Source organism: Botrytis cinerea, chromosome 7, assembly GCF_000143535.2.
Source record: "Botrytis cinerea B05.10 chromosome 7, complete sequence".
Classification (NCBI taxonomy): domain Eukaryota; kingdom Fungi; phylum Ascomycota; class Leotiomycetes; order Helotiales; family Sclerotiniaceae; genus Botrytis; species Botrytis cinerea.
In genome coordinates this window covers 1,554,423-1,573,900 of record NC_037316.1, presented here as the reverse complement: position 1 = coordinate 1,573,900, position 19,478 = coordinate 1,554,423, and the positions used below count along the sequence as shown (strand labels likewise).

At 44.0% G+C, this 19,478-nt stretch overlaps 8 protein-coding genes across 9 annotated transcripts; 3 read left to right on the top strand and 5 right to left on the bottom strand.

Annotated features, from left to right (window-relative positions):
* Nucleotides 1-7: 7 nt before the first annotated feature.
* Nucleotides 8-2,982, bottom strand: BCIN_07g04350 (hypothetical protein). The gene is made up of 4 exons (XM_024694062.1): nucleotides 2,346-2,982; nucleotides 2,124-2,210; nucleotides 1,073-2,069; nucleotides 8-1,026 (listed from the first exon to the last, which is right to left on the bottom strand). Exons 1-4 carry the CDS (start codon nucleotides 2,481-2,483, stop codon nucleotides 356-358), a joined length of 1,893 nt encoding a protein of 630 aa, XP_024549851.1. The 5' UTR covers nucleotides 2,484-2,982; the 3' UTR covers nucleotides 8-355.
* Nucleotides 2,983-4,217: 1,235 nt separating this feature from the next.
* On the top strand, nucleotides 4,218-7,244 carry BCIN_07g04340 (hypothetical protein). The gene is made up of 4 exons (XM_001554092.2): nucleotides 4,218-4,346; nucleotides 4,470-4,961; nucleotides 5,011-6,567; nucleotides 6,628-7,244. Exons 1-4 carry the CDS (start codon nucleotides 4,328-4,330, stop codon nucleotides 6,735-6,737), a joined length of 2,178 nt encoding a protein of 725 aa, XP_001554142.1. The 5' UTR covers nucleotides 4,218-4,327; the 3' UTR covers nucleotides 6,738-7,244.
* Nucleotides 7,245-8,042: 798 nt separating this feature from the next.
* Bcmtr10 lies at nucleotides 8,043-12,145 on the bottom strand. Its single transcript, XM_024694061.1, has 6 exons — nucleotides 11,782-12,145; nucleotides 11,620-11,709; nucleotides 11,290-11,568; nucleotides 11,103-11,193; nucleotides 9,763-11,046; nucleotides 8,043-9,710 (listed from the first exon to the last, which is right to left on the bottom strand). Exons 1-6 carry the CDS (start codon nucleotides 11,917-11,919, stop codon nucleotides 8,680-8,682), a joined length of 2,913 nt encoding a protein of 970 aa, XP_024549850.1. The 5' UTR covers nucleotides 11,920-12,145; the 3' UTR covers nucleotides 8,043-8,679.
* Nucleotides 12,146-12,171: 26 nt separating this feature from the next.
* Bcsme1 lies at nucleotides 12,172-13,095 on the top strand. The gene is made up of 3 exons (XM_024694060.1): nucleotides 12,172-12,529; nucleotides 12,587-12,677; nucleotides 12,731-13,095. The coding sequence occupies exons 1-3, from the start codon at nucleotides 12,392-12,394 to the stop codon at nucleotides 12,784-12,786; spliced, it is 285 nt and encodes a 94-aa protein (XP_024549849.1). The 5' UTR covers nucleotides 12,172-12,391; the 3' UTR covers nucleotides 12,787-13,095.
* Bcfau1 lies at nucleotides 12,885-13,876 on the bottom strand. Its single transcript, XM_001554095.2, has 2 exons — nucleotides 13,631-13,876; nucleotides 12,885-13,560 (listed from the first exon to the last, which is right to left on the bottom strand). Exons 1-2 carry the CDS (start codon nucleotides 13,728-13,730, stop codon nucleotides 12,920-12,922), a joined length of 741 nt encoding a protein of 246 aa, XP_001554145.1. The 5' UTR covers nucleotides 13,731-13,876; the 3' UTR covers nucleotides 12,885-12,919.
* Nucleotides 13,877-13,924: 48 nt separating this feature from the next.
* On the top strand, nucleotides 13,925-15,369 carry Bcrot1. Its single transcript, XM_001554096.2, has 4 exons — nucleotides 13,925-14,182; nucleotides 14,258-14,372; nucleotides 14,443-14,621; nucleotides 14,707-15,369. Exons 1-4 carry the CDS (start codon nucleotides 13,958-13,960, stop codon nucleotides 15,073-15,075), a joined length of 888 nt encoding a protein of 295 aa, XP_001554146.2. The 5' UTR covers nucleotides 13,925-13,957; the 3' UTR covers nucleotides 15,076-15,369.
* A 39-nt stretch (nucleotides 15,370-15,408) lies between these two features.
* On the bottom strand, nucleotides 15,409-17,514 carry BCIN_07g04290 (hypothetical protein). Of its 2 annotated transcripts, XM_024694059.1 has the most exons (3): nucleotides 17,354-17,514; nucleotides 16,966-17,301; nucleotides 15,409-16,907 (listed from the first exon to the last, which is right to left on the bottom strand). In XM_024694059.1, exons 2-3 carry the CDS (start codon nucleotides 17,205-17,207, stop codon nucleotides 15,560-15,562), a joined length of 1,590 nt encoding a protein of 529 aa, XP_024549848.1. In that variant the 5' UTR covers nucleotides 17,208-17,301; nucleotides 17,354-17,514; the 3' UTR covers nucleotides 15,409-15,559. The 2 variants fall into 2 exon arrangements, with proteins under 2 accessions (XP_024549848.1, XP_001554147.1); XM_001554097.2 differs by having other exon boundaries at nucleotides 16,966-17,514.
* A 96-nt stretch (nucleotides 17,515-17,610) lies between these two features.
* Bcidh2 lies at nucleotides 17,611-19,472 on the bottom strand. The gene is made up of 5 exons (XM_001554098.2): nucleotides 19,217-19,472; nucleotides 19,069-19,134; nucleotides 18,857-18,943; nucleotides 18,684-18,806; nucleotides 17,611-18,627 (listed from the first exon to the last, which is right to left on the bottom strand). The coding sequence occupies exons 1-5, from the start codon at nucleotides 19,301-19,303 to the stop codon at nucleotides 17,836-17,838; spliced, it is 1,155 nt and encodes a 384-aa protein (XP_001554148.1). The 5' UTR covers nucleotides 19,304-19,472; the 3' UTR covers nucleotides 17,611-17,835.
* Between the last annotated feature and the right edge of the window lie 6 nt (nucleotides 19,473-19,478).

The window sequence follows — 19,478 nt, the reverse complement described above, 5'->3', positions numbered from 1 at the left end:
GAAATATTGAATCCACCGCCAAAGCTCAAGAATTCTCCACTTTCCACTCTCTCACTAGAAGCGCCACACTAATGAAACATTGGATTTTATGAACGACGACAGTTGAGCTAAATTTGTTGATATCATTCCCTGTTACTGTGATCCCAGCTTCTGAAGCACAATAATACGTAGAAAGGTACATTTATTAGAAGCCATGGCAGGGTTGATGAAAATGTTATGTTTGAGTCTGTGTATCACTATGAATATCCCACACGCTTGAGCACACACGTGTCAAAGTATCACAAGCATATTTCTCAACCCAAAGTCCAATTTCGAGTTTCGAAAATTTATATCCTCCTCTTACCATCGAACCCCCCTACTTCCTAGCCTTCATCTTTGCCATCTCCAATGCACTCTCCAGCAATCCCTCCTGTGCCGCCAACTTTGTCAAAATTGGTCTAATCACACTACCCTCACAATCTCCCCCAAGGGTTTCCACTACATTACCAATTCTTCTCTCCAATCGCTCGCTCCCCTCACTTCTCTTTTTGAAGCTAATTCCGGGCTTGATAGTCGCACAATTATATTGGCTCTCCGCCGCTTTCAACTGACAGATTTCCTCCGTTGCACAATCACCTGTGCAAGTTTCTACATTGTACCCTCTAGTTTTGCGCGCGATGTACTGGTTGAAAACAGTAGGATTACTTGCAAATACGGTGGTGAGATTGTGCCAGAAGGCGGGAGTTAGTTCTGCGGTTGCGGAAGTGAGAGGTGGGGTTACTAGAGGGCCATAGGCAGCCTTAGCAGAGTAATAGGGTTTCCATGTTGGAGCTGATTGAGTGGAGGAAGTGAGAGAGAAGTCCGCGATGTAGGTTGTGAAGTCAAGAATACCGTATGTCACGGGATCTACGGAGTAGACGCGGAAGGCGGGATAGCCGGAGGTGGGAGTCATGGAGGGAATGATGTAGGATACTTCGATGGCGTTGGCTGCAGTTTGGGAGCTGTAATTGCTGTATGTGATTTGAAATTGGTCGCGGTGAGTGTGACCTAATTTTGTTAGCGAGTAAAAGATAGTAATTTAGGAAGAGCTTACCAAAGAACAGAGCAGCAATAGTAGCGGAATATCTTTGGGTAATCTGGTTGAAATAGTTCGAGCCATCGTGAAGTGCATCGTTAGACCCCATAGGCATATGCCCAATAATATAAACTCTTTGGCCAGCAGTTTCAGCAGCCTGGAGTTCAGTGACTAACCATGCCAGTTGCCCAGAAGGATCAGTCTCCATGGTCGCTTCGTAGAGCCAATAGTTAGATTTGTAGTAGAGATTAGTATTAATAGAGATGACCCTCAGGTTTCCTCCTGGTAGGAGCGTCGAGTATGCACCAAAACTATCGGCTGAGGAAGCAGCAGTAGAACCAATAAATGGTATCCAATTTGTGGAAAGGGTATCATAGACCCATTGATTAGTCGTGACGCCAACTGCTTTTGGGGGGAAAGAGTTGACTGGTGACGATTCATGATTTCCAGTAGTCGCAAAGAGATTTTTTAAGCCCGACATTCGACTATAAGCATCATTTATATCCGCAATGTTACCAGTTGAATTGACAAGCCAGACAGCACCTTCAACTATGTCACCTGTGAAGAGCGTTGCTGTAGCATCTGGAGCGACCTCCTTTATAGCCGCGTACATACTCTCTTCCAAGCTTACAGGAGCATCGCAATTGTAGTTTCCATATTCGCCAGCTGGATATGAGTTGTTACCAGGAGCATCGGCGGATGTATATGGCCTACAGCAGATAGGCTTTGTGCAGTTGGTATTCGCTCCAACTTCATACTCGTGATCCACGTGAATGTCGCTGAAATGTACAATTTTCAGAGGTGTTTTGCCACTAACAGCTGGGCGCTGGGTAGCAGGCTTGGGACTTGGAAATGGAACATTGTATGGAGTAACCGCTGGAAAATCACATAATCCAAAGAATGTTATGCAAAACAGCTGTGACGTGTGTGATCCTAAAGTCATTTTTCGCAAGTCTTGTGCAATAATTGGCCCCTCCAGGCCAATTGCACCTGCGCAAACATCTGAATCCTCAACCTTCAAGAAAATCAACACAACCATTCATCCAAGAGCAACAGTAGGGAAACTCACGCCAGCCAATTTACATATTTCAGTCAAAGTGTCGACAAAAACGGTATCGCCAAAAGCCGCGACGCCTTTGAGTAGCAATAATATGGCCTGGTTTCACCCGCATTAGTTTTTTATCAGTAATTGAAGAAATGTCCACAACAATCTTAGAGCAGAGGCTTCTTCAAATCTGTCACCAAAATCGGCGAAGATATAAATATCGGAACAAATGTATCATATACTTACGTTGCATCCCGCACAAGTAGTCGCTGACTCAATAGCTTCCCATATATCACCAATTGTGTCATCTTTGACCAGCTCTGTAGCATTAGAGACTGAAAATATCGCTGCAAAACACAGATATATGATCGACAGAAACTTCATCTTGAGCAATTAGCAGAGATGAAGAAAAGCATAGCCGTCCATTTCGCAAGCACTTGGCAGTACGTTTTATACTTTAGTGGTCGGTGGAAGGTGCTAAAGATGGTGGGTATCACCCAAATACATCTGGGTAATAAAATGAAAGAACGAGAAGACCAAAGTGTATACTTTGGACCGAAGCGTGCAATACACGAGATAATCTCTTGTGAATCATTGGTTCATGCTGTTATTATTAGTAGGATTGACAGGGGAAGTGGAGGGATCCTAAGGACGAGTTGACAACCATGTTACCCTGTTACCTTATATCTTTGCTGAAGCGCCAATGAGCAGTGTAAGAAGCCGATCTTTCCATGGTTCTATTGAGCACATTTCAATAATCTCCAATCTCTGCGTCGGGGCTGATCGCCTGTTTGAGGTTCTACAACATGTCATCGGACCCATTTACCCCACGATAGATATCTGCCCCTTGTGCGTGTTGTGGATGCTTTGCATACAATCTGCCGCTAGTATGCCGGTGCTTGGTATCACGGTGTCAAACGAGTGGACGAAACAAAATGCAACATCAACAGTTTATATCGAGGGAGCTTCCTATCTAAGGCGACGGAATCCACTAATAACGACGAATTAAGAATTTAGCCTAATAGTTAAAGAAAGGGAACTCGCCCGGCTCAGGCCGGAATGCTACATTAACCTTATCGCTCTGATCTATAGTTACTCCAATGCACAATCCCAGGAGAGGAAATGATATTCAACGAATTCAGTGGCAGCCACCATACTGGCATACAAGTACTACTAGCACATGCAAATTGACTTCGTCTGGTGGGTCGAGCCTAGGTTTATTTCATATCAATTCGTGGAAATTTCGGTCTTTGATTTTTTCTCGCTAGAGTTGTCTTGATTGTGTCAATGACTAGAGATAAAGATTGTGGGAGTCTGTGAAGAATTCATGAACTGGTTGCGTGGTATGTATCCGTTCCATACATCAACGGCGATTAGATCGTGCAAGCCCTATTACGGACAGTCACTGATTCTCATAATGAACGGAACCTTGAAGAATCACCCTCAAAATTGTAGTTCTTCGATCTTTCTGAGTAGCAAAGCACACCAATGTTGATTATGACTACTTCATAGGTCAACTGTACATTCATATCTGCGAGAGACTTCCAATCTGTCTTTCAGCCCTCCAAGAAATCAGAACTGGTCCATTCTGTCATGAATAGGGGCACAAGTAGATAGACAAAGTATTGGTACATACTGTTGTGATGAGATGTCATGAGATTTGTGCAGTAGGAAGCTTGGTGTTAATGGAGATTCGGATCAATGAATAAGTGAAAGAACTGAAGGCAAGTGAAGCCTTTGTAAGTGAAAAGACTATGTCGGCAAGATTTAGCACCTTTTCGATACAACAACGTGCTTCCTGTTGTCTTTAGTGCTGACACTGTGAACAATATCAAGATTTGAAAGAAGTGGCTTTCGAAGAGTTGAGAAAACAAACACAGGATGAAAGGACCACCAGACAGACTATCAGACTATCAGACTACCAGACTGCCAGACTGCCAGACTACCACCTCCTAAACCTAAACCTAACAGTACAGCTTGAAGCGGTGGCTGAATGTGGGCCATGTCATTATTGAGTGGTTCGGGTCACCGTATCTAGTTCCAACCCCCCACTCGGAACAATAATTAACCCACTCCGACTCCCCTTACACCGCCAACACCTTTTACTTGTCGGTGAGGGATTAAACTGGCATTACTCGAATCCTCAACTCTTCAACTCTTGTTGATTATTCTTGAAATAAGTCAATCAAGTATCCAAACAAAAGAATCAGCGTGATTATTACGGCAATATGGGTCGCAAACCTAACCGTGAGTTCATCCCGTTGAAATTTTCTCGATAGCTTCTATTTGACGCTCTCAAAAACTCGAGTCATCCCCCACCGATCTTTCATCTTCTAAACAAGAATGTTTACTGACCGTGAATACCAACAGCGTTGATCCTTCAGTACTTTGAAAGAGGTGCGAAGTTAAATGATTCAAGCAATCGCTATCATCATACTTGCAGAGCTTGCTCAGAGAAATTCCCCAAAGGAAGACTCGACACTTTGACAAGTCACATCTGCAGGAAGTGCCCCGCGTTAGATCGCGCTACCAAACAGCGACTTGTTCTTGAGTTCAACAATCTGCCCGAAATTGGAGACAGAACAAACAACCAGCATATCAATATTCAAACTGCAAACAATCAACAGACAACTGCCATCCGTGGAAGACCCTTTCAAGGAATGACTCCGCTTGAGACTTTGGCCGAAGTCTCCAGGGACATGGCAGAGTCGGAGCACCGCAACCATCGACCGGGTAATGGCAGTCCTCTGGGTGAAAATCAAACGGCAATGTCTCGCGGAGAAAACCTTGAATTACAAGAGCAATACACGCTTGATAACCCACCTATGAGTTACGAGTCTCGTACCCAACGCGACAAAAAGAGTAAGTGCAAATCATTTTTTATTGTCTGACGGATACTAACGCCTTGCAGGTGTCAATCAGAAAGGTCATGCGAATGAGCATGGTCTCGGTCGCTCTCAATCTGCGTCGCCAAACTCAATGGCTGCTACAGCAGCAGCAGCAACTAGATTCATCCCATCTATGGTGGATCCTCAGTTATTAAGTGAAGATGCAGTCGCTCAAGACAAATTATCAGAAGACAAGTTAACGCGGCAACTTGTCGAAGCAAATGCAATGAGCGATAGTTTGTTCAGCGCAACCTCTGACAACCAACAGCATTCTTGGGGTATGATGGAAGTTCCTATGCCAGCAAGTCAAGTCGCAGCACTGCAGGTTCAAGATCAAATGGCTCATATGAGTCAAATGACATATCCAGAACACAACCCTACCGATAATACATTCGAGAACGGTCAGCCACAAGCACAAAGCCCAAAAACCCACACCCGAATTGCTATGAATCCCATGACTACTGAATTTAGCGCTGAGTATGGCAATGGTCAAAAGGCGACCAAACCCAAAGTCCGAGGAAAGTTTAATGAGGGCCGCAGAAAGGAGGTGTCTGATATTAGGAAAATTGGCTCTTGTCTTCGTTGTAGAATGTTGAAGAAACCATGCACGGCAGGAGACCCTTGTGATACTTGCAAGGGCGTCGAGAGTGCTCGTTTGTGGAAGACGCCATGCATCCGAACACGAGTTGCACATGAGCTTTGTTTGTACTCCGCGAAACTTCACGCAGTGCTTGCTCACCACCAGGTACTGGCCGCAAAAGGTTCTGCGACCTTTCAAAACTCACTTTATCAGATTGAAGTTTCTCACTACCCAGGAACCACCATTTACGCATCATTTCCGTGCCTAGAAGCACAAGATGAGGAGACTGGGCTCACGTCCTTTATCCTTGATACGGACAACGATGATCTTTCAACCAAGCTTGAGGCATATGCCAAGCGGATGATGCCGATCTTCATTGACAATGAACCTTCTCAATTCATTCGGACCACTCTTCAAACTGCTCTTAATGTTTCAATTCAAAAGCAAGACAATTTCCTTAGCCGTGCTTTAGAGTTCTGGGCAATTGTACACATATTTGTTGATTCAGAAATTAGATGGGAAATGTGTGCGAAAACTCCAAGTTTACCTGATGAAGAAGCTGGTCAAACTAAACCCATTCTTTCAACTGAGAGATCTTTTGCTATAATTCATACTCAACTGAATGCTGCAGCCGAAAATAAAGCATCACAAATGTGCAAGGGTATGTTGAATGAGCTCGAGAGACGTTTACTTAACAAGTCCTCGAAGTATTCTTTCGAGCTATTCTTGGTTACAGTCATCATTCTTAACTGTGTTGAGAAGTCCACCTGGCTTTTCAAATGCTGGGAGGGTGAAGATTTTCATGGACAGTGGCCACTTGACAACCCACCTCAATCTTATGCCAATCAGGGTGACGACCTCATTAACGTTCTTCAAATGCTCTTGAGAATGAGAGATATCCCACCAAAAACATTCGTTCGACAAGATTGCGGTCTTCTTGCCGTTGATGATACATCTGACCAAGTTATTCGAGATTTCTTTGATCAGGTTCAGCTTAGTTGTAAGTTTTTTTTTCGCTTCTCGATATAAGCTAGCGTAATTACTAACAAAACACAAACAGTCACCGATGTTCATGATAAACAAGTCCGTCACTTCTTTGATCCAGCAGACTCTAGATCATATGAGCTTCGCTACATCTCTCGTCTTCTCCTTCCTCAAGTCCCTAATTAGCGAATACCCCTTCTCCATACTCTCGAATTTTCTTTCCTTTCCGTTTCTGCATCTGGTGGCTCCATATTTGCAACATTTTCGGCGTTCCATGACTTCCATACAGAAAGGCGTATCACATAAAGGTTTCACAATTGTGCATATGGGTGGATGAATTTCTCCGGTTAAGGATTGGTTAGGAATTGTGATCAGCTGGGAGTTTGTGGTGCAAATCTGTTCAATTATTGTCTTCGATTATATCCCAATTTCTCTTTTTAGAAGTTTGATGCCTACCATAGTAGGTTATCTGATCAGTCATTTGGAACAGACATAGGACTCACATCAATTTACACTTGCTGCTTTTTTCCTTCCTTTTATTTTGTTTTGCTTCCTCTAGCAATACAATACGTACAATACGTACAATGCGTTCTCAGCGTTACAATCACACTTTCAATGGCTGGGAATAACCTAACAGAAACGTATGTTAAAATGACTTCAATGAATAAATAAGAAATTTACAAAATAAACGCAATGGTAATGTGAGATTTGTTTATGTATAATGTGGATCCAAGCCTTCGATACTCAGTCTGTAAATTAATGTGAATGTGGAAACTCCGAAATATTGTCCCGTATATCATTCATTTGCCAGCTAGCAAGCAAGCAAGCCCAGTTCCATCGATATCATGTATACGCTTCAAGCTGGAGATACAAGATTGATACCTAGCCAGCTCTCGTACTCAAAGCCATTATATAGTACGTACTTTAGTACCTACTACTTATTAAACAATATGCACTCACCAAAATCCAGAGAACTACAAAGCACAAAGTTATTGCTCATCTCACCTCTCATATTCTCACTTTCCCCATAACCATAACCATAACTGCATCCACATGTTATCTAACAAAAAGCAATCCCATCCCATCCTCACTCCCACCGATCAATAAAATCACCTCTCCTCTCCACTAATCGACCGACCTCATTCATATCCCGATACTTGTCACAGATCTTTCATTCACTACAAATCGATATCTAGGTAGTGTCTTTTCGTATCCGAGTCTGCAGCTGGCAACTTGAAGCCTGAAGTACGAAATATGAAATTACTTATGTGAAATAGGTTGTGTGTGATTCCACTATAGTATAATAAAGGTAAGGTAATCTACAAATACCAATCAGAATCTCTATCAAGAGATCATTCTCGTTGCCACATTCCCATGCATTCTCACAATGTATCTTTTTCCTTTACTTACTACGTATACCATACCACACATTCCACGTCAAGTCATTTCATCACATCACATCTGGAGGAATTTGTACTTTCCTACGTTTCATGCTTCATCTCGCATCCACAACTAGGGCACCCGGAGATATTATATTATACTACCTGTTAAAAGTTCTGCACCTACGAATCTGGAACATCTACGAGTCCCAAGATCTAACCTTTCATACAGGGTCCTTGTACACAAGCACACTTCATCGAGTAGAACTGACCTATCAAACACAAGTGAACGTGAAAACCACATATCATTTTTCCACAAGATAACATATATTTCCTCGCTTCTAATTCCAGCTGAAACCCATCTTGAGCTTTTCCATTCCTGGTCACATCTCCGTCATTTCTCCATGCTATCACATATCACATCATACAATCATCTACAGTCCACAACCCCAGCGAAAAGAAGGCCATGCAACATGCTTCTTAAATTGTCCCGTTCCTTCACTTGTCCATATGACCACATAAAATTCTCCCAAAATATACTCACCAATATTATCCCAACTCCGGTCCGAATCTGACCACTCGGGCTTTGCTCCAGAATATTTTCACCATGCCATGACTACTTTCCGGCAAGAAAAGTGAAAATCCCCACCAGCCACCGACTTAATCGCTATGCCATTGCAACGACTGAAAATGGAGAGTCGAATACGAGAACTCTTCCTGGGTGTATAAATTTAACAATGAGAAGAGCTCTAACCGCTGTATTGAAACCTAGTGGCCTCAAGTCGGCCCAACCCATCCCTAGGAGCAACATAACGTCTTCGATAGGTGTTTGTAAAGTCTTGCAATAAGCTGCGAACCTTTCGAACACCATCATGGCCGATACTGAGTTTTTCACGAATGCTGTTCATTAATCGATCGATTTCTGCTTCTCTGACGGTTCCAGCTGGTAACATGCGTAGAATGCCATCAACCCAGCTGGCAGTTTCTTGTGGAAGTATCTCGAATAAACCAAGAAGAACACCACTGCCGTCAGTAAAGCAGTCTCCTGGGAAACTAATCATCATGCCTTTCATGATTCCTTTCACCAACTCGTTGCCATTAGCGAGAATAAGCTGCCTAACCAATTGTTGAATCTCGGGTGGATTAATGTTGGAGGCTGAACTTGAAGGATTGTCACCACCGTAACTGATGACATCTCGAATGTAGTGTAGAACCGCAGATAGCGGCTCGCGTTGCTCGAGATCCAAAGCAGCGATGGCAGCTCTGAATATTGGTGTGAAGAGATGCGATCGAATCATCTTGTGGGGATAGTAGAGTAAAGCATCGAGTAGGAGACGGTAGAAATCCTCGATGACGTCAGGAAGATCTTGAGGTGGGAGATCAGCCATGGCCTTCAGCATCGCCGTGGATTGGGCTTCAAAGAAGGTATAGATTGACTCCGTGGTTTGTTCGTCGACGTGCTCCCGGTCCTCAGAAAATTCGCGTAAGATGGCACTAGTAACCCAAAGGAAACAGCCCTGTCTTGACGCTGCAAAGCCTTCTGCAAGTTTGTTGGCCATTTGAGGAAGGAGAGGAGCCATTGATGTACGATAAGATATGATCATATATCTCCATGTACGACAAACTCGTTCACAAATTGGAGTGAAAGTCATGAATGAGTCTAAAATGGTCGACAGAATTGGGAAGATCTCTTGGCAGTATTTTACAGCCGGATGATCTTGACTTGACTCGATCCAAGGAGTAACAATCTGTATGAACAAGGTAATCAGTTGCATGTGATCTAAGCTTTTGTCAGTGATTTTCCGGCGAGTACAACTGGGAAAAGTAATTACCAGCCACTTGAAGCTTTGATTCTTCATCGTTAGCTTGATTTGCCAAGGCCATTAGCCTAGACATCAATGGATCACAATACAACTTCATGAGTTGATATGTTTGTGATGGTGGTTGAACAGCAACAACAGATGCAACACCTTCTGTTAACTCTTCTTGACTAACTCCAGGTAATTTGTCCAGAGTCTGGTCGTAAAATTGTTGCAGTTGTACAACTTGCCCACCGAGTAAGTGTTTGCAATCACTGCAAATGAATTTCATTGCCATGGCAGCGGCTCGAACGATTTCCTTCGAGTCTGTTGTAAATGACGATACAATATACTGGAATTGGGACTCTAGAAATTCGGGATGGTTAGAAGTCCACTCCGTGTAACGACCTAATACCATGATGGTTGCAAATCGAAGTTTTTCGTGATGAGGAATCTGAACGAGGAGAGGTATGATTTGGGGGAGTATAATGTCTTCGTCTTTATCGACCAATCGTCCCATCGCACGCATACCAAAGAGAGGTGCTTCGAGCTGTTGCCAATGTGGCACAGAGGCTGCTGTTGCCTGACTAGCATAGGAGCCCATCCACGCCTTTATAGCGTCGTAAACCTTTGTGAGGCATGGTGTAACGCCCATAATCTCACAACAATCTTTGAGAACGTCTCCCATGTGGTGACGGAACTCCCGAAACTTTTCCTCTGCGTCCCTATCACCATCAAACAAGTCCGTTTCATCTGCGCCATCGGCTGTAGGGAATTCCAGGTGCTTCATCATGATGTCAACGAGACTAGAGTATACATCCACATATTGCATGCGAGCTTCGATGTACATCTCAAGGATGAGATATAGTTTGAGTTCATACCAGAAGATGAAAGTAAGAGATATGGCATCCTTATCAAAATCTCTGTGAGTACATTCTAAAATTGCTTCGACCAAAGGGCGGAAGACCTTGGGCTCACGAGCAATCAAGACAACCCATGCTTCACCAGCTTCGGCGAAAATGCGAGTAAAGCCTTTGAATGACTCAGAATCTTCTTCCTGTGCAGCTTGCGCAATGCGAGGCTGAAGCGCTAATACACGAGGTAAAAGTATTTCGATGGTAGGCATATACTCATCAACCTCGCGAGTCTCCTTAAATATAGCACAAAGACAATCTGTCGCAGCTTCGAAGGAACGGTCGTTGTTCAGGGCATTAAATATTACCGGTAAGAGAGGAGAGTTAACTATGTCGGCAACAGGCACTTCGCGGAGCCAAGATGTAATGACTTCAAGAAGTTGTGGGTTTGTCGCCGCAGATTCTGTGTGGTGTTAATCAGCCTCCTGCAACTGTATCCAAAAAGCAATTATTACGTACCAGATGATTGTGCATATGCAATCAGCAGTTGTACAACTTGGGCGGTGTTATCTCCCAATAATTCCTGAGTTCTCTGTTGAAGCTCATCTTCCTAATTGACGCATTAGACTTTGATATTCCCAATAACATCTCGACCTTTCCACATCGTTTCACATGCTTCGGGAATGGTGTATTTCGGCCCACATACTGTCAAAGTGATCTTTCGTCCTTCGGTGACTTCTTCTGGAAGAACTTTCAAGAAGTCTAGAACGCAGGCGAGGCTTTCTGCGGAGTTCCCTAAAGTTGATACTACCATCGGCACTACATCCTTCCAAGTTGTCATCTGTATAGCTAGAATGGCCAAGCAAACGCATAGTTGGATTCGAATCGGTCGTGGTCCTGTCGCAAACACTTTCAAGAGCTCTAAAAGCTGATTCCTTAGAGCTGGTAAGGAGTCGCTAGGTATTTGTTGAACGTCATATGTAATCTATAAGATTAGATTTCAATCTGAATAGGTGGGGTTCGTGATCATATATACCTTTCCTCTCAAAGTGGTAGCCGCAAAGAGCTTCGCATCTGGCTCAGCATTTGATGATAAGATGCCAATCGTGATCTGCCATGCCTCTGCCTACAAAAAGGGTGAGCCTCTGTCAACAACTAGTTTGGCGCAATAGTATTGAAACTAGAAAACGCAACATACCGACTTCTGGAAACTCTCTAGAAAACTATGCGCTGCCTCCTTCTGTCCCCGCTGACCATCGCGCATAGTATTTAAAGCTGCAATAACGGGAGTGAAGGCATCTTGCGGGCCATTCCCGTTCGTGGCAACAGCGACCATTTTGATGGAGGGGCAGGTCTTGGGAGACAATAACAAATTAACGGGGTGATGTATTCATGTACAGTTCGTAAATTTATCGGCAAAGAAATTGCCAAATATAGAGAAATCTAGAAAAGAGGAATTAAGTGTATCAAGAATAGGATATGAGTTTCTGGTGGTTGTAGGGTTTCTTAGAAAGAATCAGAATGTTCTTTTGTTGTAGAAGTGATGGAGGATGGACTTGTTCTGCCCGTTAAAGTTGGTTGCCGCAGCGAAATAAAGTTTTAGTGCCGTTTTGGCAGCCTTGTGGAAAGACAAGCTTCAGGTGCCCGTTAGCCAACCGCGTCCGAGAATTTTAAACATTTGACCAGGAGTTTAAAGGATTCAAACCCAACTCTCTCACCACTCACGCTATCTTTCGAATAACAGTCATAGTCTCTACAGACTGTGTTCGTACGAGTAACCACTTCAACAAAAATCAACAAAAATCATCATGAATCGAGGCGGTGGAGGTGGCCGAAAGGTCCTTCTTCCCCCAATCAACTTCATTTTCAAGCTGCTCCAACAGCATACGCCTGTGTCTATTTGGTTATACGAGCAATTGGGAATCAGAATCGAAGGAAAGATCAGGGTGCGCGCACAAATCTCCCTTCCTATCATGACAATCTTCTAATTGATGGGCTATCAGGGTTTCGACGAATTCATGAACTTGGTGCTCGATGATGCAGTGGAGGTCAGGCAAGCTACAAAGGACAAAGAAGAGAGTCGCAGGGCGCTGGGTTAGTTTTCAAATTATGCGAACCTTAAGGCACAGTTTACTAATAGGATATAGGACAAATTCTCTTGAAGGGTGATAATGTTTCGTTAATCCAGAGCGCAAGTGGATAAGAGGTTATGGGAAGGCGTACATTCAGAATGGGTTGTTATGAGAACAAAAAGTACTGTAGGACCTGGACCATGAGTTTTAGGGGAGTTCTTCGGTCATCTGGCTTTCTATCGAGTTGTTTATATTGAGGTGGATCTATTCTCTGGACACAAGACCATCTTTAATCTCACCATCTCCCAACAAAAGTCCGTGGAGAAGACTATCATGCTCTCCTACTGGCACTGAGATTTCTGCTCCAGAGTTCAAGAATTGCTCCTCAAGAGCCAAACCATAGAGCAATACATTTGTTCCTGGATTCGCTGGATCTGTCATTTGTGACCCTGACTCCTGTCTGTATCGATGCAAGAAGTAGTCATAGAAACCTTTGCCGTGTCCAAGGCGTCTTATGAAGCTGCTTTTAGGATCAATGTCAAAGGCCACCCCAGGCAAGAGTATCATATCTAGGCCACCTTTGCTTGAAACAGTCTTCAATATACTTTCTCGTTCACCCACAGTCTCTGCGGGGATTGTGGGAATTCCCCAGCTATCTCTTTTCAAGGCTTCAAAATCTGCAAGGCTACGAAGGTCCACCATATCCATCACGGAACGAGGTGTATCAGGTGACTGATAACTAGATTTATGAAGGTAAGGCACGAAGACCTGTTTTCCAGATTCCAAAGCGTGGCGTACAATCGCATCAGTCTGTAATTCCCCAGTTGGCATAGCCAGATATATCCCTATTCGTTTGGCTTGTTGATATGGTTGGAAATTGATGAGTCTGTGAAGAACAGCCGCACCTAATCAGATTAATGAACTGGCAGTATATAACGGCGAAACTCATTTTCCAGCAGGATCTAGAATACTTACTTTGAGCATGTACGGACTCATTTGTAACTGTAGACAGAAGCTTTTTGATCGAGAGACGGAGCTCCTTTTTGCTCGACTTCAATGCTGCTGATGAAGCCATTGCTGATAGGTGTGAAAGCGGCTTTTTGGACCAACCACCAATCGCTGGATCAACACAACCTTGAATACAATACCAGAAAAGGGCACTAAACTTATCAACGCTTATCAATTAGCCTAATGATAATGAGAAAAAAGACTTGAGCAATCAAACAGCTGGAATATTTAAAATGTTGCTATTTTTAAGTATTTGCAGTGGAGGCTGCTTGCGGTGGCGCGAGATGTGGCTGAATGTTTATTAGCGATGTTACGAATTCCATCCCTAAATGGAAGTTCATGCTCGCAATTCAAAAACTTATCCATCGACAACTACCATCCAGCAATATGGCACCACTCGTTCTGCCTTCAGTATTAATCGCGAGCGCATACTTACTGTCAACTGTGTCCGCAGAGCCAAATGTAGCTGAGCTTGTTGGAACATGGTCTACGAAGTCCGCCGCAGTGTTGACTGGCCCCGTACGTTTTTATTCTTAAATTAGGATGGCTGGATCGTGAACATTGCGATTGGCACACGCTGACATCAAGAACTAGGGCTTTTACAATCCAGTTAACGATACACTACTCGAACCTACTCATACTGGAATCTCATATTCTTTCACCGAAGATGGCTACTATGAAGAGGCATACTATCGAGCGGTCTCAAATCGTATGTATTCCTTCGCAACATTCGAGCGAAGACGATTAGTGCACGAAGAGTATAACTGATAATACTGTAGCTGCCAAACCGAGCTGTGTGTCTTCGATAATGCAATGGCAACACGGTAAATTCGTCTTGAACGCCGATGGATCTCTTAGTTTGAGTCCCTTTAGTGTGGATGGTCGTCAATTGCAATCTGCTCCATGTACTGCCGATAGTGCGACATACACACGATACAATCAGAGCGAGACACTTCAGGTTTGTGATTGCGCTCGCCTATTATATTGGTTATCGATATGTGGGAATACAAACAAGGTCGGATTGCTAACACTCCAACCCTTAGAAATATCAAGTCTACACGGATCCTTATACGAAGTTAACTCGACTTGATCTTTACCAATTTGACGGGACACCTGTAAACCCGATGTTTTTAGCCTATAGCCCCGCTCTGATGCTCCCTACTGAAACCCTCAATCCTACAACATCAGCAACGTCAACTTCGAGCTCTAAAATGAAGCGGTGGCTGGGATACGGGGACGAACCAGAAGAACCCACGACTTCGGAAGGTTATCTCCTTCCTCTCAACAGGAACGCCAAGCATATTAGTCGCGGTATTGAGCAACCTTCACTTATCAATCGCATCGATCTTGACCTCGTTTGGTGGGCTGGGGTTGGATTGACCATCTTTGGAGGCGCGGCATATCTGTTATGATCACTTTGAGGCTGCACGATAGACTGTATTGTTGGATGTTTGTAAATTTGGAGGATTGGGGTTAGGAGATGAGGCATATATACCAATGGTGTCTGCAAATCAAGCACGGTGGAGTTTTTTGAGGGGTACCTTTTTCTGGGATATAAGAATTCTTTGGGTGCGAGTGATCCTACATCCACACTCAAGCAAGGCGTTGGAATCTTTCTATTGCGCGGGTTGTAATTGTTAGAAGTCTCTTTCTCCCTGATAGTCATGCTAGAAATGTCAAATAAAGTAAGAAAACTGAGTCTTGCATTATAGATTTCTAGATTGTGGTGGAGTTGACGCAGATTTTGGCAAGTTGCTGGTAATTTGAAGATCATATTAACTAATTTGGTTTTCGACGTTCTAAGAATCCCACCCAAAAGATCTTCTAATACTATCTTTTGCTCAAACATATCTTGTACGCTGCTTTTTATTATTCCAAATTACAACATCAGCCAGCTCAGGTAGTGAAACAGCTCCCCCAGTCACCACCTGCAGTAGCAAAGCTCAAACTGTCCACAAACTTTGACAATCCGCATCTGCCCAATTCATCACCACCACAAGTTTCTAAAGGCAGCACACGATCGTTGACGATGACTCTAACTAGTTCCTCACTCTCTCCTGCACAGGTCATCTTCTCCACATACATTCTCGCTGCAAAAGGTACTGACCAACTGGCCGAATAGCCATTTGTTTGCAAAGCATCTTCTCTCGTGGTGTTTGATAATGCGCTTGTGGAATTATATAGACCAAGGGCGGAGAAAATTCCAGTCATGTCGTTGTCATGACTGAAATCTGCATATAGTTTGATGGACTTATCAACGGGGAATGTGGCCGGATCGTCATCCAGAGTATGGTTTGTAGAGGTATGGTCTTGAAGGGGAGAATTTGTGAGACGGGCGATGAGCTCGTTGGTGAACCCTACACCTTGTGTTGGGCCCAATGGATTGCCCCAAGAGTATCCGTAGTATTTACCAAGGGATTGGTAGTAGTCGTAGGCTTTCCAGTCGGCAGCCGTGAAGATATTGCAAAAAGGGGAAATTGTGCCTGTGGGCGAGGCGACGGTATTGAAAGGGCAAAGATCCATGAAGTTTATGGTGTCGGCCATAGTGAGATTGACACCGGGTAAATTTGAATTAAGACGGGATGTGATGTTTGGTGTGAAGATTGATGCCCACGTCGTTTGAGCAGAGTCTCCGATGTTGGAGTCAGGCCCATCCTCGAAAACAGTACAGATACCATGGTCGAGAGTGTTGTTGCTTCCTTTATCTTCGCTGATAATAACGATGTTGAATGGGTAGCTAGCATTCGCTGTGGATGACGAATCTGCTAAACGAGCCGAATTGAACCCTTGCGTCCAATTTTGAGCAGACTCAACAACACGGTCTTGACCCGAAGAACGAATAAAGGGAGTAATGGATGAAGCTAGGGACTTGTATCGATTATAGTACTTGATCCCAGAGTTGATGAGTTCCTGTTGTCCAAAAACGCTAAGCTGATCGGATCCTAGGGAATATTTATAGTCCTTGATGAACTTATAATCTGCTCCATAGGAAGTGGTAGTATTTTGAATTCTCCCAATGAGAGCCGTGTATGTTGCTGTCTTGCCAGCTGTAGGATCTCGTGCTCCATGACGAGACAAGATTTGGGCAAATGATATTTCACATTGATCAGGGACTGCGGCACTAATCTCTGAGGGAACTGAAAAATATGGAGAATATTGGCCCCAAAAATGTGAGATCTCTGGTTGACAATAGTATCCAGCATTGATAGTATCACATGATGAGTTGGTAGGTAGCCCAAAGCCTCTATGTCAATGATCAGCAAGGAAATGAATAACAAGGAGAAACTTATAGTTAAACGTACACTGCTGCCCAATAGACAAATCCCAGTACCACAGCTGCTGCGACACCCATGTTGATGACTTTTCTCCTTGATCGCTTCTTGAACCTTCTCAGATGTTGCTCAAGACTCTCGAGAATATCATCCGACTCTGTGCTAGTAACTGGATCTGATTCATCTCCTGACGAGGGCAGAGGCTCATATTTATAACTGTCTTGTCCCGCCATAGCACGTCGTACCGCAGTGCGCTTTAATGAACGCTTCATCTTTGCGGCTATATTCTCCCGTCTGTTCTCCCGTCTGTTCTCCCGTCTGAGCAAAATAAGAAATCTGGAAGCTCGAATTGGAAGGTTTCATTGGCTAGAATGTCAGTTGACGAGAAGCTCCAATGTTAGCATTCGCGGCCTTTTACCTGTACCTTGCAGTTTATGAGCTTTCAGCGCAAGTACGGAGGATTTGTTTCTTCAGAGCTTCCTAATTCAATATTCAGATCGAAACCGACTGGCAAGTATCATTAATGCGTTTCACCACGTGTGGTGATCCCCAAGGATGTTGTAGTTCACCTGCATTACCGAACAAGAACCGAACGGGTTCGAGCAATTATGCGACCACGTGATTCACCAAAGATGGATGGACATCTGGAGCATGGGGGGTCTGTTGCACAGAAACTGGAGAAATGGGGTTTTAAATTGAGGGCACTCAGATATTGCAGAAAGCATTCTATATTAATAGGCACCTAATTGATAGATGTCGCAGTAATTCATAGACAATCACCGGCTAAAATCAAACATTCCCCGAGAAATCTTGTGAGATTTAGTATTTTATGAACAGTTCGGGAATTTTATGCACTTGATGGTACAGTCTATACTTCCCTAAACCGGGTATCTAATGTATCTACAAACGGCTGATAATCGCTCCAGCATACTCATGAGTCTTGGAACTTCCACCCAAATCACCAGTCAAGGTCTTTCCTTCTGCCAAAACGTCGAAAATGGCAGTCTCTATTCTCTTTGCGTGGTCGTTCAAACCCATGTGTCTTAACATCATGATGGAACTGAGGAGAAGAGCGGTAGGGTTGGCAAGAGCCTTGCCGGCAATATCCGGTGCAGATCCGTGAACAGCCTCGAAGATAGAGCATTCATCTCCAATGTTTCCGGAAGGAGTAAGACCAAGACCACCAATAAGACCAGCGCACATATCTGAGAGAATGTCTCCGTAAAGGTTAGGCATAACCAAAACTTTGTCGTTGTATGGAGTTGGGTCGGTAACAATCTTCAGGCAAGTATTGTCAAGTAATTCAGAATCAAACTCGACGGCTGGGAAGTCCTTGGAAACTCTGTTTGCGGTGCTCAAGAAAAGACCATCACTCATCTTCATGATTGTGGCCTTGTGAACAGCTCGAACCTTCAACTTGTTGATATCTTCGGCGTATTGGAATGCGAATCGTAGAACACGCTCACTGGCTTCCCTTGTAATAAGCTTGATGCTTTGTACGACTCCGTCTACCACAACGTGCTCAATACCGGAGTATTCTCCCTCAGTGTTCTCACGGATAAGAACGGTATCAACGTTATCGTATGGTGTCTTGTATCCTGCGATTGAGCGACATGGTCGAACGTTGGCGAAAAGGTTGAATGTTCGGCGGAGGGTAAGGTTCAAAGATACATGTCCTTTGCCGATAGGGGTCTAATGTAGATTAGTATCCAGGGCAGGCGAAAGACTAATAGCTGGGATAAACATACTGCTAGAGGACCCTTCAAAGCGACCTTGTTTCTGTTGATACTCTCGATAGTCTCTGCGGGGATAGTGGTCTTTCCGTCCCGGAGTTGCGGGGTAACGTCAACTGGTTCCCACTTGATCGGTGCCTTTATTCCGTGTCAGAATTGACTCGAGATCCTTCAAATTTTCTCCTTACCTTGGCGGCTGTGAAGATATCCTTCACGGATTGGGAAATCTCTGGACCGATACCATCACCCTCAATCAAACTGACTGTGTAAAGTCCCTTGTAAAATGTCAGTGTCCGTATTCCAAGAAATTTCCATAGTATGCAATCGTGTCTCTCTCTTCCGTTCCGTTACAAGGTGGGCAGTATTGGAACCGTTCTCTTCTGGTTGGGGAATGCCTTACATCTGAACCCTTTTGACCGTGGAATTGGGCAATCTTGGATTTCTCGGTAGCATATGTGCGGCGGGCCTACAATCATAAACAGTAAGCATGTGCTCGAATTTCGAATATGCAATAGCTGCATAGGAGCTAGAACCAAACATATTCTTACCTGGACAGCGGCTGGTTTCCAAGCACGTGAAGATACTTGGATGCACTGTCTTCGCGCAGGAGCGCCAAAAGATCTAATTGCTAACATACTGTCTGCCAAAGGAATTCTCGCCAAAATATGCAAGAATGTATTGGAAGAGGAGGGGGAAAGAGAGTAAATAGAGCCAACTGAGTTTAGAGAAAGAAGATTTGAGGTCGCGGCTAACTTGCGGAAAGTTGCTTTTTTCCTCAAGTAATGGGTTGCTACTTTGGATTCCGCGGTT